At 54.8% G+C, this 16,775-nt stretch overlaps 6 protein-coding genes across 6 annotated transcripts; 3 read left to right on the top strand and 3 right to left on the bottom strand.

The window, feature by feature from the left end:
• Positions 1 to 264: 264 nt before the first annotated feature.
• Positions 265 to 2,264, top strand: CMQ_1381 (methylmalonate-semialdehyde dehydrogenase; the record flags this gene model as incomplete). The annotated part of the gene is made up of 7 exons (XM_014318460.1): positions 265 to 402; positions 513 to 656; positions 716 to 886; positions 939 to 1,902; positions 2,010 to 2,111; positions 2,159 to 2,172; positions 2,259 to 2,264. 7 exons carry the CDS (start codon positions 265 to 267, stop codon positions 2,262 to 2,264), a joined length of 1,539 nt encoding a protein of 512 aa, XP_014173935.1.
• A 123-nt stretch (positions 2,265 to 2,387) lies between these two features.
• CMQ_465 (aldehyde dehydrogenase family) lies at positions 2,388 to 4,164 on the bottom strand (the record flags this gene model as incomplete). The annotated part of the gene is made up of 3 exons (XM_014317544.1): positions 2,388 to 3,858; positions 4,017 to 4,058; positions 4,106 to 4,164. The coding sequence occupies 3 exons, from the start codon at positions 4,162 to 4,164 to the stop codon at positions 2,388 to 2,390; spliced, it is 1,572 nt and encodes a 523-aa protein (XP_014173019.1).
• Positions 4,165 to 4,316: 152 nt separating this feature from the next.
• On the bottom strand, positions 4,317 to 5,534 carry CMQ_866 (uncharacterized protein; the record flags this gene model as incomplete). Its single annotated transcript, XM_014317945.1, has 1 exon — positions 4,317 to 5,534. The coding sequence occupies one exon, from the start codon at positions 5,532 to 5,534 to the stop codon at positions 4,317 to 4,319; it is 1,218 nt and encodes a 405-aa protein (XP_014173420.1).
• A 349-nt stretch (positions 5,535 to 5,883) lies between these two features.
• CMQ_378 (beta-xylanase 1) lies at positions 5,884 to 6,628 on the bottom strand (the record flags this gene model as incomplete). The annotated part of the gene is made up of 2 exons (XM_014317457.1): positions 5,884 to 6,298; positions 6,360 to 6,628. The coding sequence occupies 2 exons, from the start codon at positions 6,626 to 6,628 to the stop codon at positions 5,884 to 5,886; spliced, it is 684 nt and encodes a 227-aa protein (XP_014172932.1).
• A 2,864-nt stretch (positions 6,629 to 9,492) lies between these two features.
• On the top strand, positions 9,493 to 11,910 carry CMQ_1304 (uncharacterized protein; the record flags this gene model as incomplete). Its single annotated transcript, XM_014318383.1, has 4 exons — positions 9,493 to 10,208; positions 10,265 to 11,295; positions 11,361 to 11,528; positions 11,654 to 11,910. 4 exons carry the CDS (start codon positions 9,493 to 9,495, stop codon positions 11,908 to 11,910), a joined length of 2,172 nt encoding a protein of 723 aa, XP_014173858.1.
• An 870-nt stretch (positions 11,911 to 12,780) lies between these two features.
• On the top strand, positions 12,781 to 15,267 carry CMQ_662 (uncharacterized protein; the record flags this gene model as incomplete). The annotated part of the gene is made up of 1 exon (XM_014317741.1): positions 12,781 to 15,267. The coding sequence occupies one exon, from the start codon at positions 12,781 to 12,783 to the stop codon at positions 15,265 to 15,267; it is 2,487 nt and encodes an 828-aa protein (XP_014173216.1).
• Between the last annotated feature and the right edge of the window lie 1,508 nt (positions 15,268 to 16,775).

Here is a 16,775-nt window from a genome sequence, read left to right as displayed (position 1 = left end):
TATCCATCTAGTCAGAAGAGGATGGAAGTGTGTGCACGTGACCGTACACACGATAAGGCTTTGTTCGAGCTGGATTTAGCCGCCCCACAGTCCAGCACGAAGAAGCGAGCGCAAACAATTTCCACTGGCCACGCCCTGCCGCTTCGACACCCGCGACAAGAATAGGCCGAATCAGACCGGACTAGGCCCACGTCTCTGGGCTATGTATAGAGCAGGATCGTATCTCTTACCGCCTTCCTCTGGCACACGTCTCTCTTCTGCGTGATGGACGGATCGCCGGGCAGCATAGCTACAACACTGTCGGGACAAGGTGAGCCGGCCGAGGCGCCGGGGGGCTGTGGTGTTGTGCCAGGACTGACCCGCTTGCGTGCATCAGGACCGTCTCGATATCGCTCTGACGGGGTGAGCCAGTCTTTTGGGTGCTGCGTGCTGTGCTAGACAGCTCTGTCGGCCATCTCCCGCTGCTACTGATGCGTCCGCTGAAGAGCCACGCTGACATACCGACAACGCAGTCTGTGCGGCTGGGATCCAACGCGTCGGAATCGGGGGCCCAGGCCGAAGCCAGCCAGAAGCTGGCGTACGGCGTGACGTACAACTTTGTTGCCAATTCGTTTGTGCTGTCCAAGTCGCGGAAATGGAGCAAAGTGCACGATCCTGTGAGTGTGTGTGTTGTGTATGTTGCGTGACATGTGCCGGTACAGCTGACGCTGTATAGGCTTCACAGAACTTTATCACACGGGTGCCAGACTCGACCAGTGCAGAGCTTCTCGATGCCGTGCAGGCAGCGGCGGCAGCACAGCCGATCTGGGCGCAGCTGACGCCAGCACGGCGCCGCAAGTGCATGATGAACCTGATACCGATTCTGCGGCAGCACTCGTCGCGAATAGTAGGTTGGGTGGTGATCCGGAGAAGTAAAAGACACGACTGACCGCAGACAGCGCCACTTTCTCTGCCTGGAGGTGGGCAAGACGCTGGCCGATGCAGAAGCCGAGTTTGAGCGCGGCATGGACGCGGTCGAGACGGCAGTGTCGCTGTCGAACGAGCCGAGTGGGAGCCACCAGACGAACCAGTGGGCGGAGATCCACACGATGAGCGAGCCGTTGGGGGTGTGTCTGACGATCAGCCCGTTCAACTTTCCGTTTATGATTCCGCTGTGGTCGATTCCGTACGCGCTGCTGGCGGGCAACACGGTGATCCTGAAGCCGTCGGAGCAGACGCCATCGGTGACGCAGGTGCTAGCTGAGTGTTTCGTGCAGGCGAGCTTTCCGGCCGGCGTGCTGGGGATTCTGCACGGCGGCGCGAGCGTGGTGAGCGGGCTGTTGTCGCAGCCGGTTGTGCGGGCCGTCAGCTTCGTCGGCTCGGACGTGGCGGGTGAGCAGATCTATGAGCACGCCCGGGCGACGCGCAAGCGGATTCAGGTCGAGTGCAACGGCAAGAACCACGGCGTCGTGCTCGAGGACGCCACGCGCATGCGCACGCTATATGCCATCGCCGGCAGCGCATTCGGGGCTGCCGGCCAGCGCTGCATGGCCGTCAGCGTGGCCGTGTTTGTCGGCGCGACGCGTGCGTGGATCGACGAGCTCGTCGCCATCGCCAAGACACTCGTTGTCGGCATCGGTATCGACCCGCTCGTCGAGGTTGGCCCGCTCATCTCGGCCACGGCCAAGACCCGTGTCGAGGCCATGATCACGGCCGCCGAGTCCGAAGGCGCCCGCGTCGCCCTCGACGGCCGCGCCTACACCGTTCCCGACTATCCCCAGGGCAATTTTGTCGGGCCGACGATCCTGACGGGCGTTCAGCCATACATGACCTGCTACCAGGAGGAGATCTTTGGACCCGTGCTCTGCTGCGTCGAGGTCGACACACTCGATCAGGCCATGGAGCTGGTCAACAACAACCGATGTGAGTGGGGTGTGGGTGGTGGAGGGTGGTGTGTGATGGGTCCTGTGTGAAGGATCCTGTGTGTGATATACTGTTACTCTGTGATGTGTTTGGTGCTGACTAAGCAGACGGCAACGGCTGCACCTTGTTTACCAACAGCCCGTCCACAGCCCAGCTGTTCCAGCGGACGGTCAACGTGGGCCAGATAGGCATCAATGTGCCTATAGTCGGTTTGTCTCTCTCTCCCTGTGTTTTGTCATTCGCCGCTGACCAGCAGCACCGTCTGGCCCTGTATTGCGTACAGCCAACAAGGGCTCATTTCTAGGAGGTGAGATACGTTCTGGGTCTTTCCTATTTGGGTCACTGCTGACCAACAGATTTAAACGTCAATGGCAGAAGTCCGTGGCAGTTCTACACTATGACCAAGACGATCACGTCGCTGTGGACATGAGAAATGAGAAATGAATCTATTTTAAGCCTTTTCCCTACATGGTCTACATGTCCATCTACCCGTAGCGAACCGGGGCAGCCTTCTCGCCGAACCAGTCCTCGGTTGCGAGGGCCTCCTCAGTTGAAGCGAAATTGATGACCGTGCTCTTCATGGTGGTGTAGGCGTGATAGGCGTCGACGCCATTCTCGCTGCCGACACCGCTGTCCTTCTTGGCGCCGCCCCAGGGGCTGCTAGGATCGTTGCGGTGATGGGTATTGACCCAGGTGATGCCGGCATCGATGCGGTCAGTGACACGCATCGCACGGGCCAGATCGGTTGTCCAGACTGCAGCGCCAAGGCCGTAGGGGCTGTCATTGGCGAGGGCTATGGCCTGGTCCTCGGAGTCGAAGCCGACGACGACGATGACGGGTCCAAAGGCCTCTTCGCGCCAGAGGGTAGTGCGGGTGATGCTGTTAGCGGCACGATCGGTCGAGAGGAGGACAGTGGGCGCATAGTAGTAGCCGAGGCCGAGGTCGGCGCCATCGAGAGAGCTGGGGCCTCGCATGCGGCAGGCGGTGGTCTCGCCGGTATCCAAGGGGACGGCGAGGCCGCTGGCGAGCGCATCGTCGACGAGAGACTCGACGCGAGCGAGCTGGCGAGCAGAGATGAGAGGGCCCATGGCCGAAGCCGGATTGGCGGGCCGGCCGATGCGGCGAGTGATGGAGGCGACCTTGGCGGCGAGGCGGACGAGCAGGCTGTCGAGGATGCTATTGGCGACGAGGATGCGGGTACTGGCGACGCAGGTCTGGCCGCTGGCGACAAAGCTGGCAAAAGCGATGCCGTTGACGGCAGCGTGGACGTCGGCGTCGGCAAAGACGAGCAGGGGAGCCTTGCCACCGAGCTCGGCCGTGTAGCGAGCGAGGTTCTGGCCGACGAGACGACCGATGGCGCGACCAGCCGTGGTGCCACCGGTAACGTCGACCTTGCGGACGAGCGGATGAGCCGCGAGAGAGGCGCCGGTGGTGACGCCCAGACCCGGCAGCACGGCCAGCACGCCGTCGGGCAGGCCGGCACGCTGCAGCAGGCGGCCCAGCAACAACGTCGTCAGCGGGGTCAGCTCGCTCGGCTTGACGATGACGCTGTTGCCGGCCGCCAGAGCAGGAGCCAACTTCTTGACCGCGATCAGCAGCGGGTGGTTGAACGAGGTGATCTGCACGACGACACCCAGAGGCGCCCGCGTCACAAAGTTGTGCAGCTTGCCGCTCGTCGGCAACACTGGCTGCTCCTCTGTCCGCAGCAGTGCCGCGTAGTAGCGGAACCATCGCACCAGCGACGGCACCTGCGCCTGCATCTCTGCCATTGCCCGTCCCGTCTGCTGCACCTCCAGCGCGATCAGCGGCGCCAGCGCGCCCGTCAGCTCGGTTGCACACCGCTCCAGCACGTCTGCACGCTGCTGTCGTGGCGCCCGTGACCACACCCCTGACTCGTACGCTGCCTGGCACGCCTGCACTGCCTCGTCCACGTCCTCGGTCGAGGCCGTGTGGCTCCTGGGATTGTCAGCTCCTTGGTCTGTGATTGCCTCTTTTTTCGCTCCCCTCTCTCTTCTCTTTTCCTTTTTTTCCGTTCCTCTCCTCTCTTCTTTGCTTGTCTCTCCCACCTCCCACCTCTCACTCTCCACTCTTTCGTCTCCATTCACCAAACTTACTGCGCAAAAATCTCTCCCGTCGACGGGTCTTCCACATCAATCCTAACCCGTCAGCAGATACTTCCACCAGTTCGCTGTTACACACTTACAGCTCCCCCCTCCCCTCTCGCTCCTCCCCGTTGATCCAGAGCTTGTATGCTTCGCTCATCGTGCCGTTGGTAGATCGTCGTTAGCTGGCCAGATGGCTTGTCGATTTTCGGTTCGGAAGATGTCAAAATATATCCAGTGCCCCACATCTGCGCACTGTAAGTCCGACGAGTGTGTATTTTTAGACTATATCGAGTCCTATCTATCGACTGTCTATGCGCCCCTATCGCTCATATCGCTCTCGTACAGTTGCCGCACACTTCCGTCGACACGGTGCACAGCTGCAATAGACGACCACTCGTCGTATGCGTCACCTCGGTCATTCTCGTGGTAAAAATATTTCTCCGAAATATGCATCTGCCATTGACTGTTACTGGGAGCGCCCTCCGGCCCAAGATCTTGCCAGACACGAAGCTCAATGCTCTGAGGCATCAGCCGGAAGGAATAGTCCGTAGTGCAGAGTAAGCAGCTGCCGCAAACTTCATCGTAGCAACCACTTCGAGTTCGGCTTTTTCTGTGACCGCTGCTGCTACTTCTGCTGCCATTGCTCCTGCCTCGACCCCGTGCCATCTGTAACATGTCATACAAAGCCAAATCGATGTCTGGTTGCCAGGTACCATCAGAGATGGGCCCCCGGTCGTTGTCATGGTACTCGTTTTTAAAGTCCTCAATCTCCTTCTTATCTCGACTGTCTGTCCTCTGGTGTGGGCAGATATTGACGCTGCCGGTCCTTCCGAGTGCATCTTCTAGGTTGCGAGGCCTGCGGAGCGAAACAATCGTGAGCAGCAGGTAATGTTGTCCGCCGTCCGGGGCCATGGCAACTTTGGGATACGATTCACACCGGGCCCAAAATATGCTGGAGTATGCCCGAAGACAGACCGTCTTCGTGTAGGAAAACGGCTCCAGCAGCTTTGCCAGATGATGTCGGTGGTAGCGGGATATGCCATCCTTCATCCGGCTGTATTTGAGGGCGAGTTGAACGTGTCGGTAGTTCACAGGAGCAAGAGCCGGTTTTCGTGCATAATCATAAGAATCTTTATACAATTTGCAGTGCCGGGTATTCTTGCAAGGAGGTGTATCAGACACCGTCACTTCGTGGAGAGCCATGCATGCATCGCACAGCCAACGATCAGGAATATCGCGGGCGACAAGGTAGAGAAATTCGGCACGCTCTGCACGCGATGAGCAGCCGACAGTGTAGAAGTCGTCCGTGTTCGTCAGCATCGCTCGCAGAGAGCGGCAAGTCCGAGAGAGAAGTATTCGGCTTTGCGAAGAGAAATAGTCGTCCATGTCGATGATCAGCTCGGCCGGCAGCCGTTCGAGCACGCACGTGGGACTCTGCCGCGATGGATGCCAGGCCCGCCAAAGCCGCACGACTAGGTTGTGGCATACGTGCACGGTCCAAAGAGAAAACACGACTATGCTTTCCATTCTCACGCGTTGATTGGGGTGAGAATTGGCAGACAAGATTGCTTTGAGGCTCAGATAGTCTTATTGAGTAGTCAGTAGTCAGTAGTCAATAGTCATTGTCAGTAGACATTATCTAAGCAATTTTTCATGTATATCCTAATACATCCACACTGTGTCAGGCATGTGGTTGCAAAGTACACACGCACGGAGTAAAGACTCAAGATATTACCTTGGTTGATACACAATGAACTTCATGCTGCTTCAAGATATACAGGACACAACTGCCCGAATGGGGGATAAATGTTTACATGCGAATTTGTACAATGAACACTGGCCACTCCTTTTCTCTCTTCACTGAATCAGCACCGTACTAAGACGAGCTCAGGGTGTAGTGGGAGCTGCCGGTCGCCTTGTTCCATCCCTCCGTGGCCATCACCTGGTAGTCTAGGGTGCCCAGGTCCAGTCCGTTCTTCGCCCAGGCCGCAAAATGGTTGGCCACCGTGACGGTGCCGCTGCTGGTTCGCTGGTTCTGGCGTACAGAAATGTACTGCCAGAACGTGGACGACGAGCTCACGATGGACGGCTGGTTGACCTGCTGGTGCTTCCAGATCTCGTACGTGCTGCCATCGCTCGTGTACGAACCGACCTTCTCGCCCTGCGCAGCACCAGCGCCGTTGCTGTATTCCTGGACGTAGTACTCAATCAGAGGATTCTTGGACCAGCCGTAGACAGCGAGAAGCACAGTGCCCGAAGAGGCCGTGGTGCTGCCACTGAAAGTGATGCTCCTGTACGAACAGCAAACGTTAGGACAGATGCGCAGGCAACGTGTTGATGGCAAAGCATTACCTGTTTGTTCCCTTCGACCAGCCCTTTCCGACAACAAAATCGGAGGCACCCGTAAAGCTGACCGAGTAGCCATCACTGGCTGCCGTATAACTGACAGTGTTGCCGGTCGTGTAATCTTGGTTGTAATTTGGGCTTTGGCGGGCGGCTAAAACGTCTCGACTGCCGATCTCAAAGTCAGGAGCATCTGTGTCGATCAGCGTGGTGGCAGGAGCTGCTGTGACAGTGGAAACCACCGCAGCGGCCAGAATGAGACGGATCAAGGAAGTCATGGCGAATCGAGTGCAGAATAGGGTGGAAATGTTTGGTGTGGAAGTATTGGAAGCGATAGTGAGGTGAAAACAAGTCGCACTGGATCAGATGAAAGAGAGTTCTCACCTTATTTGTACGAGAAGCGTCCAACCTATTACGGGGAGCTATCTGGTGTCGTGCTCGTATCCCAGTTTCGAATTGCGTTTCGAAACAGCTCTTCCCCACCCAGCGCATAGACACGCGGGAAATTGCCAGGGAGGCGTTGGAAGCGCTTGCAAATACGAGGTGCATGCCACCGTCGCTACGCTACAGAAAAGCGGATGATCCCCTAAATCGGATCACCATCAGGCTGAATCGGCATCTGCGGCACCATCTGTTTGTCAGGATAGCGTTGTCATCGAAAGGTCAGACGAAAGGTCACATTCGAACACAAGGTTCATTTTCATCAAAATGTGTCTGGTATCTATGCTTTTATCAATTTATGCACAGAGTAAGATCTCTGTGGGCCAAAACTTCTAGCTTCTATTACAAAACCCAGTGCGGGTATCCGTGAAAGCTCCACAAGCCCACAGGATCTGCCTCCTTTTATCCCCCTTTTATCCCCGAGACAGTAACCTTCTCCCACTGTCCAAAGTCGGCGGCGTCCTTGAGATGATCCCTTCGGTCATGGCCACCGGTTGCCTAGAGGCATATCATCGTAGATGACATTAGTGTGGCTTTCCGACCGGAAGACATTATACAGGCAAACCAATTGTGACTAGTTGTTACTGGCCACTTGCAAAGTGACGGAATATACATATCGTAGGAAAACTCCTGAGTTGTTTGCCTTTCTATACCCTAGAAATGGTAAGATAGCCGGGTCTAGATAGTCATTATATAAGCTACCAGGCAGAGGAGCATTGAAGTTCCTATGTATGTGGCAGGCTTACTGATACTAGGCCTGGAATTTGATAGCTTGGGTGATTTGTAACGACTTTAGACACAACTTGTCTGTTATGTAAATATTTGAGGTCATGGCACGATCGCGAAAAACGAAATACAGTAAAATGAATTACAACAATGGAGAAATTTCAGCAGCAACTTCTATATTTCCCCTTACAAGCTCGTCGATGCCTAGCCATGTTGCCCTTTGAAATGGTCGTTCCGCAGTCGGGACAGACCGAGGGACTGATATCTAGCATCCCTTTCACTAGGTCCGGATGGTGAACACGCATGTGCTCATCTAGTTCTCGCTTGTAGGGGTGGCCCAGTCCACACACTTTGCACTTTTCCGGTCTTTCATTCTGGCGGATTTCACGCCTATTATCCTGTTAGAAGCTTGAGTCTTGCATTGCCGGTCAACACATACTTTTTCAGTGATCCGTTTTTCTTTCTTATTGAGCGCCGGACTGGTCGCTCGTTTTTCTGGGACAGCACCGCCTTTGTGGGCAACTCCACAGGACTGCCTAACATCGAAGATAATGAAGAAGTAAACGTGTCTTCCGAGGGCGTCGAAAGAGTAGGAGACACAGAAGCGTCCGGGTATATACCAATGGCAGGTTCCCAGTCTAGGTAGGGTCTCATCAGTATTGACGAAGAAGTCGTCAAAGTCCATCCCGTCTGCAACGATGGGGTAGGGGGACCCAAAAGAAGACAGTATATCGCTGGTCTCCCATGGGACATTGTAATTATCTTGCCCGAGAGGACCGGAGTTGGCGTTGCAGTCTTCAACCCCGTAATAGCTGTGGGTGAATTCCGAAGTTTCTGGATCAAAAGCACTGTCCATCCCCTGGACGTCATTGGAACATCCGCTCTCTATGCGAACTGGGCCGAACCCGGCAGGTATGGGCGGTACTGGCGGTATTGCTGGCGGTGTTCCCGTCCGTTCTGGACACGCCTCTAGAAAGGGGTCTGCGTTCATCCTGAGTTTCTGAGATTGTAAATTTTTGTGCGTTGATGCGAGCTTGTAATTGTAAAGCATTATTGCTTGGTCTTGGTCACGGACTAAACAATAGAACACCTTTTTACGACAATATCCGGGTCCTGCTGTCTTCGAGTCCGAAGACGCACAATACTGTCAACAGATGCCATGCCAGCTACGATCAGTGCGGCGCATCGTGAGATCGTAGGACATGCAGAGTGACCCGATACTTGAGGCAGTCCGTAGCATGTAGCTACACCTAGCAAATATGCGTCCCTCTGATTGTCTTCCAAATTCTCTAACGGTTGGCGCTGATCGTCGCTGGTGCAAGCAATCTGAAAGTCATATCTGGTAGTTGGCATCAGCAAAAAGTCTATGTAAGCAGACACAGACACCGGGGGGGGAAACACACTGGCGCCTTGGACATTCGCGTCGGTGTTTTGCAGATGAGGAGACAATAATGGAACCGCACCTGGAGGCAGTACCGTGTGGACGCACGACACAACGACGCATGCATCGTGCTTGTGCGATACTGCCCCCAGGTGTCATCTTGGTTGGCGATGTGATTGTAACGGGCTGTAGGCAATGAGGTCTTGAAGTGGATGAAAATGAGGGGGTTGACAAACTCAAAAAACAAAATGGCACGAGCCGGGCTAAATATGGGCAGCTGCACAACTTTCACATCGACCACCTATACTTTCATGCACATTGCCTCAAGCCGCCAATACTACCGGAAGGTGGTATCTGAAGGTACATCTACTCCGTAGAGATGTTGCTCATTGGTGGATATTGGGAGGCCTACACACGGCTTTAGGCATGAACGCATGTGTATGTAGGTCGGGCTGAGAGGCCTACGTAGACCACGGAGACCTACAGAGATCCGTATATATAAGAGAAGATTTGTGCTGTTGGTAACTGTGTCTGAATAGAAACCGTGGCGTTGTAGAACCAGACCGCATACTTTACAAGCTACAAGTATCAGCAATGACGTCGGGCTCGCAATACCAGCACTTTGTGCCGCAATTTTTTCTCTTACGAAACTTTGCGCACAACTTTGAGCCTCCCGTCGACCCAGGCACAGACGTTGGAGATGGGAAAGGCAAAAGGAAGAAGAAGAGCAAGAAGCATGTCGCCAGCTGCGACAAGGGCAACCTGAAGAGATACCCGGGTGACAAAGTGGTCAACAACGTGAACATGCAGCTTACGCCCTATGCAATCGACGAGAGCCCTGTCAATCGCATCCTAGGTCTGCCAGATATGTACCGTGATAATTTGAAGACGATCAAGGCGGAGCAGAACGAGGTGGAGAAGAAGTTTGCACATATCGAAGGAGAGGCCCAGAGAGTTTTCCGTCGCATCACCAAGGCATACGACGATGGCGCCAAAGTAGTCAGCCTCATGCGCCCAGAGCGGGATCTGTTGAGAAAGTTTCTGTTTCTGCTCAAGTTTCGCGGCCCCACGTTTTACACCCGCTTTTCGCACGAGGATATTGAAAGCTACTGCGCCGATGACAAGGAAGAGTTCCAAAAGTACATGCGCAAGAACAATTTTACGCGGCCGTTCGAGATCTGGCTACGAAGCCTGAAGCTGATCATGGAGCTTGACATGGACCCGGAGCGAGATTGGAAGGCCGAGCTCATGCAGAAGATGTACAGGCTCGACGCAGTGTGGTTTATTATGCACGTCGACGGCATGTACATGTCCATATGCACCCCCCAAAATGCTACAACGATGAGTTTATCTTGACGGACAACAGCTACAACATCTTTGAAGGTCCAAACAGCTTCGCTCAGGACATTCATACGAAAGAAATAACTCCGACCGCATACGTCAACTTGCACGAGTTTGGTCCCATTTCTAGCAAGCTGATTCTCGTTCTGCGAAGCTCTCTGCTCCCGGTGCCGGAAGAGGACAGCGATCCTGTTTTGCGCCGCCAACGGGAAAGGAATCACTATGCAGCTGTGGAAGACGTCTTCGGCGAGGGTACCAAGTCAGTTCTGGAGGACCTGCCCATTGCAAAGCCCCAAAACAGCTACTCTGAACTCATCGGCGGCAGATTCATATTCAATAGCGACTTCACCGGCAAGCTCTCAAAGAAAGACAAATTCTACTTTCGCATTTTTAGCCTAGGGACAGACCACGTAAACAAGATCAACAAGGTCCTGCTAGAGAACACATACACCTGTTCACGCATCGTCTTCGGCACGGAAAAGGCTTTCTTGTGCACATTGGAGTGGTACTTGACGCAGCCAAAATACGTCATGGGCACTGCTGCCCTGGGCCAGCATCTGCAAAGGCTGGAAGAACTCATGAAGACTATGGGTTGCACGAAAAAAGCCGCCTGGACGCCGATACAGCCTACACCCTTTCTTGACTTTGGAAAGCAGAGAGAGACTCGCAGAATGTTTCATGAATACATGGAATCGCATTTGGATGGCGACGTGGAGAATTCCTTCTTCTCAACGTACAAAGACTTCAGAGACGGTGACATTGCGTTTGACAGCTTTGACACTGACGTACACCAGTCGGGCTTGATGATGAAGCTACGCATCAAGCTAGACTCGTGGAGCCTCGTGGCAGGAGTTGACGAAGCCATTCGCTTGCGAAATCGTATCATACTTTTTGAGGCATACCTGCGAACACCGCCATCGCGATTCTGGTTGTACATGAAGCGCACCCGGCTCCAATTGTCGGACCCCAAGCACGCCTTTAAGAGGGGAAATCCTATGGTTGAGATGTTGGGAAATCCCCGTTTCCGAGACGGCCCCGAAAACATTTTTGCGGCAGGTGCGTCTGTGCAATGCTGCCCCGTGCCGTTTGCTTCACTTGCTGACAGAGATTGGCTCTACTAGTCAAGACGTATGTGCGACCGGACCGGCTCAACTTCCTAATTTACGCAACCGTCACTACAGAAGCAAGTCTCGAAAGATCGAATGTGAATCTATGGCAGCCTGCCGGAGACTTTTTAAGCGCTGCTATGCAACACAGGTTTCTGCTGAAGTATGCCCTAGAGACACCAGGTGAGTAACAAGTGCAGAAAGCATATCTTAGCATTGCTGGCTAACCGTACAGGCCGTATAAGAAATTGCGGTAAGTCAATGAACGATCTGGCTTCAGTCGAAAATTGAAAGCTGACTTGCATCAGGTCTCTCTGAGGTCGAGAAGCTGGCTGTGACCATGGAGAAGCTGGTAGTCGACAAGCAGATGCACAGGCAGGGCGTTTTCAGCCATCAGGACTTTGATGATGACGATAAGGTCGAGATCATGACGCGGATATTGGTGCGGTCTCGGTTTAAGAATGTCATGGTAGAAATGGACGCCGATCTGGTACAACGGCTCCAGGACGTCTTTTTCACGTACACCTATCCGACACCGCCAACTACGAGCCAGTACGGGGTCTGAACAGGGGCCTTCACTTCTCAAGGCTCTACGGTCAACTACAGGCAGTGTTCAGGAGGCTAGACAATGTTCGTTGGATCTGATGTGCGTGTTCCTGCGCTTTATGTGCTGCGGATCTGGATCGCGTGACTAGTAGTCGGGTACTAAAAAAAATCCACAAAGTCTATATATACAACTTTGGAAATTGTGTCGCTGCTTGGAGATGCCTACGGACTTTCTGGGTTGTATCTTCTTTCTGCATATCTATGTCCAAGCAAGAAGAAACTGGGCAGGTGGATGGAGAATTTTCTGATACATTACCTACCTGTAGCCTATCAGACCTTGCCGAGACGAGAGCATTGTTTCGGGCGTAACGTGCGATCACTTCCATGCTTACGTGCACTCACAGGCAGATCGTTGGCCGGCCTTGCCCAATCATTCGTACGAAAGTCCGCGACCAAAGGCGGGGTCGTGGGATAAATACTGGGAGAAGACCCTTTTCGTTTTCCGGAATGCGGGAGAACTCGCGTCTGTTTCTGGATTTGTCTGCCTTTTTCGGGATTGAACTGAGACTTTCGGCAGACGGTGAGCAATAAGAGACAAAGTGACCACGCACAACGCATATTGCTTCTTTTTTGAGCTCTACACGCTTTTTCTGTTCGTCTACCGAGCTGCTCGTTGGACTGGGCACGGTTCTGAAACATTTGACCAGAGTGTTTCTCGTCCGACTGAATGTTGGATCTCATTCTGCTTTCCTTCCTGCTTCTTTCCTTGATTCTTCTCCTTTATAGTTTTCTCTTGATTTGTGCAATCTTTCTTGCGGTATACTTTGTGCTTATCATTATCTTGTACCTCTTCTCTATCCCGATCGCTGTCAGCTCCGAATATTTCGGTATGGGGAACCTCTTCAGCGCCCAAGCGCCTCCACCACCTCCACCACCTCCGCCGCGTCCCGAGCCCGCCAGTGTTGCGCGCCCCGTCTTTCATTGGCCGCCCCAGCAGACTAAGAGCAAGAGGCCCTGCCGCTTCCACGCGAGCGGCCGTGGCTGCTGGCAAGGTTCGTCCTGTCGGTTTTCCCACGACCCGGCCGTCATCGCCCGGGAAGCCAGAGAGGGCGGTGGCCATGGCCCCAAAAATGGTGTCTCTTCGTCTCAAAAGAACGAGATGGAGATGCCGGCAGTGAACTGGACGCGCGAGCTACGTGGCGCATGGGTGGAGTTTGTCCCTGGCGCCATGGTGCCCCATGTGTCGCTGCCATCCGACTTCAGCGCCGTGCGTCTCAGCAACGTGCCGGTCGGCACCTCGGTCGAGAAGATGCTCGGCGACTTGAACATCATGGTGACGCGCGACGAGGTGCGACTGATGCCGTCGCGGGAACCCCCAAGCAAAGACACGTACGATGCCATCGTCAAGGTTGAGGACCCAGCCTTTGCGCAGAGGATGTGCACGATATTGAGCACGTGCAAGAACAAGGCCATCAGGGCCATCGGGGTTGTGCAGATCGCTGTGCCCACGCCTCCAGGCCTCAGCATGAACCGCATCGACGGTCGGCGCGTGCAGTGTTCGTGGCTGCGGCCTGAACGTACTGCCCGCCTGCGCTACAGCGACCGCGAAGCTGCTAAGCGAGTCAAGAAAGCGTACGAAGCCAGAGCCTACCGGGACGTGTTGGGGCCAACGACCGGCAAAGCTCACATTCAGGCGCAGGGGAAGCGCGAGTGCATCGTCGTCCTGCACGGACTGGGACCAAAGGTCGACACCGGCAGCGTGATCTCAGTGGCATTAGGAGAACGTGATCGTCCGATAGACGTAGTGTTGGGTGAGCCCAGCTACGAGTCAGTCCCGGACATGGACACGACCATGGTCATGTCCATGTTCACCGCCATTGGGCCGCTGGAGTCGTGGAACAAGCGAGAGGGAGCCGGTGGGCGGTACGAGCGAGCATTTGTGACCTTTGAAGACGAAGCCCATGCTCGTGAAGCGGTGTCGTCGCTGCAGAGCGAGCCACTGCCCTTTGGCGACTCCAGGCTGCGACTCAACGTCGAGCCGATCTTCTCGGTCAGCATCCGCGTATCCACACGCATCTACGGGGCCGTCAAGGAGCGGCTGAACGGGCTGATCGGACAGAAGGGAAAGAAGCAGCTGCAGGCCTGGGATCCTCTGTTTGTCCGTCTCGCCGTCATGTCGCCGCACCGGCTCTTCCGCATCGTCAAGTTTGAGGGCAAGGACCGCGATGCCGTGGCTCAGATCAAGGACGCCGCCGACCGCATCGTCGCCGGCGATGTGCTGCGCTGCAACGGCATCGATGTCTGGTCTGACGCCTTCCGCAATGCCAGCAGCCCCCAGGTGGCCCGACTCACCCTCTTCGAGCCCGACTACGGCGTTTTGCTCATGCGCGACGTGCGTAGCCGCCAGCTGCGTGTGTTCGGGCCTGAGGTTGAGTACGAGCACATCGTCAATGCCGTGCGCGCCCTCATGACCGACTTCGCGTCCTCTTCCTCGTCTGACGTTCACACGGTCCGCCTCAGCGACGACGGCTTTCGCTGGGTCATCACGGGCGGTCTGCACGAGCTGCAGCGATATCTAGGCCGCGGCAAGGCCATCATCGATGTCCAGCCGACCGGCAGCCGAAACCTCATCGTCATGGGCAGCGCGGCCGATCACGCCACGGCGCTGCGACTGGTGGCAGGCCGACAGGCCAGCAGCAGCAGGAGTGCCGCTGTCGATGGCGAGTGTCCCATCTGTCTCGGCGAGGTGACCGAGGCCGATAGGCCGATCAGTCTGGCGTGTGGCCACATCTACTGCGCCGACTGCTTTACCAACTTCTGTGCCGCCGGCGCCACCAGCGGCGCTATCCTGTGCATCGGTGACGCCGGTCGCTGCCGGAATCATGTGTCCTTGGCTGAGCTGCACGCCAACCTGGCCTCGGACACGCTCGAGGACGTGCTGGCCGCCTCGCTGGATGCGTACGTGCGGCGCCACGCCCAGGAGCTGCGCAACTGCCCCACGCCGGACTGCACGCATATCTATCGCGCCGGATCGGCTGCTTCAGCTGCTTCGATCGGCACCAGCGACGCCGCCAACGTCTTCACCTGCCGCAGCTGTCGCGCCAGCACCTGCAGGCTCTGCCATGCGGCCCATCCGAAGAGGCCGTGTGCCGTCCGGCTGGCCGCCGAAGACGCCGAGATGCGCAAGGCAAAGGCAGCGCTCGGCCTCCAGGACTGTCCAAACTGTAGCGTCGCCATCGAGAAGAGAGACGGATGCAACCACATGAACTGCTCTCAGTGTAAAGTACACTTTTGCTGGTTGTGTCTGGCTACCTTCGAGAAAAGCGACGACTGCTACAAGCACATGAGGGGACTGCACGGTGGTTACTACAGCTGAAGCAGGCCAGGGTGATCGAGCAGATGGCAACACGGGCGATGGATTGCAAAGGCTGATATTCGTTTTTGCTACTAAATCACGGATTAGATAGAATTATTCGCCTCTTATTCCTGCCGTTATGTTTCTAATACAGAACCCCACTTGAAAGTGTAGGGATAACTTTTACTACCAGTCTTAACACTATAACTAACAAGACCATCTCATCCTTGCCTCAATTGGCTTACGAGATTTAGTCTCTATCTTACGTAGTGTCTGAGGCAGATAGTACGGTGACCCCATGCGTCATAGGCAATCCGTTGGCGGAACATCATCACGTTAGTGTTACAGTACATTGGCTTCAAACCAAGGTGATTGAACATCTCTTGCCCAGGCCATCAGCTTATGTCATAGATTGTGGCGTATATCTCCAGACAGCTCTGCGTGGTGCCAAAATTACGGTCCGCCCAAAGTTTTGTCTTACGGACCAGATGCCACTGATGGCCCTGAACTATAACGGCTAGTATAAACCCAAGTCTTGAGTGAATGGCGAGTGCTTGGGCCTGAAGGTCTCCAGGGCCTGAGGCAGAATGTCAACGGCACGTCCGACCTCTTCAAAGCGCGAGCAGCGCCAGGAGGAATGTCGGAATCCAGGGACCCAAATTCGACTCCCGAATCGCTGAGTCGCAGAGCCCTTACTTGTTTCTTGGGTGATCCGATCAAGGCATTCTACAATCCTAGGTTCCGGCACCATTTCTATTTACCAGCGTAAAACAGAGTTTGGGATATCTCATTAACGAGACCATGAGAGCTACAAAAATCTGTAAGAAATAGACATTTGATAGGTGATCCCACTTTCTCTTATAGACGATGAGGCGAGGATGCTCGGTGTCCTGTGCTCCGTGCTGGTATGTCATTGTACTTAAGACCATCAGGCAAGCTGCCGTGGTGGACGGCAAAATACTCCACTCGGCCGCTTATCATCCGTTGTCAACATCGTAAGCTATAAATTATCGGATGCTCCGAAGGATTCGATTAATGGTTGTGATTGACATTAGCGTTGATACCACTCCGTACATGTAACTACTGCTAATCTCCCGGCAGCCTTTCGGCAATCCCCGGCAATCATTAGCAATGATAGTCCAAATGGAAGACGGTATCGCAAACCCAACCTATCTGCTGAGCCTTGTTGCTCAGCTATCTGCAGTGGCTCTGTTTATAAGTGTAGATCATGTGATTTGCCTCTCAGTAAGGCAATATGTCTACTTCTTTCGTGTTACATTTGACAGACCAACTGGGGCAACCCACGTCCTATTCCCCGTATTGTTTGAACTCACATTTTCTTGCGACCGTTCAAAGAGTTTCATTTTCTACAACGGCTGCTGAGACCGACCAGCCTGCCACTGATGAAGCACTCATTCTCAGAGCACTTGATAGCGGAATTGTTCAATGTGAGTATTAATAGAACCAGCTAATCTTATCTTGCACATTATCGGATAGCAGTATATTGGAGGGGCAGTTCAGTGGGGTAA

Source organism: Grosmannia clavigera (genome assembly GCF_000143105.1).
Source record: "Grosmannia clavigera kw1407 unplaced genomic scaffold GCSC_140, whole genome shotgun sequence".
NCBI classification, from domain to species: Eukaryota; Fungi; Ascomycota; class Sordariomycetes; order Ophiostomatales; family Ophiostomataceae; genus Leptographium; species Leptographium clavigerum.
Note: the sequence above shows the minus strand (reverse complement) of the source record. Positions and strands in the feature narration are given on the sequence as shown.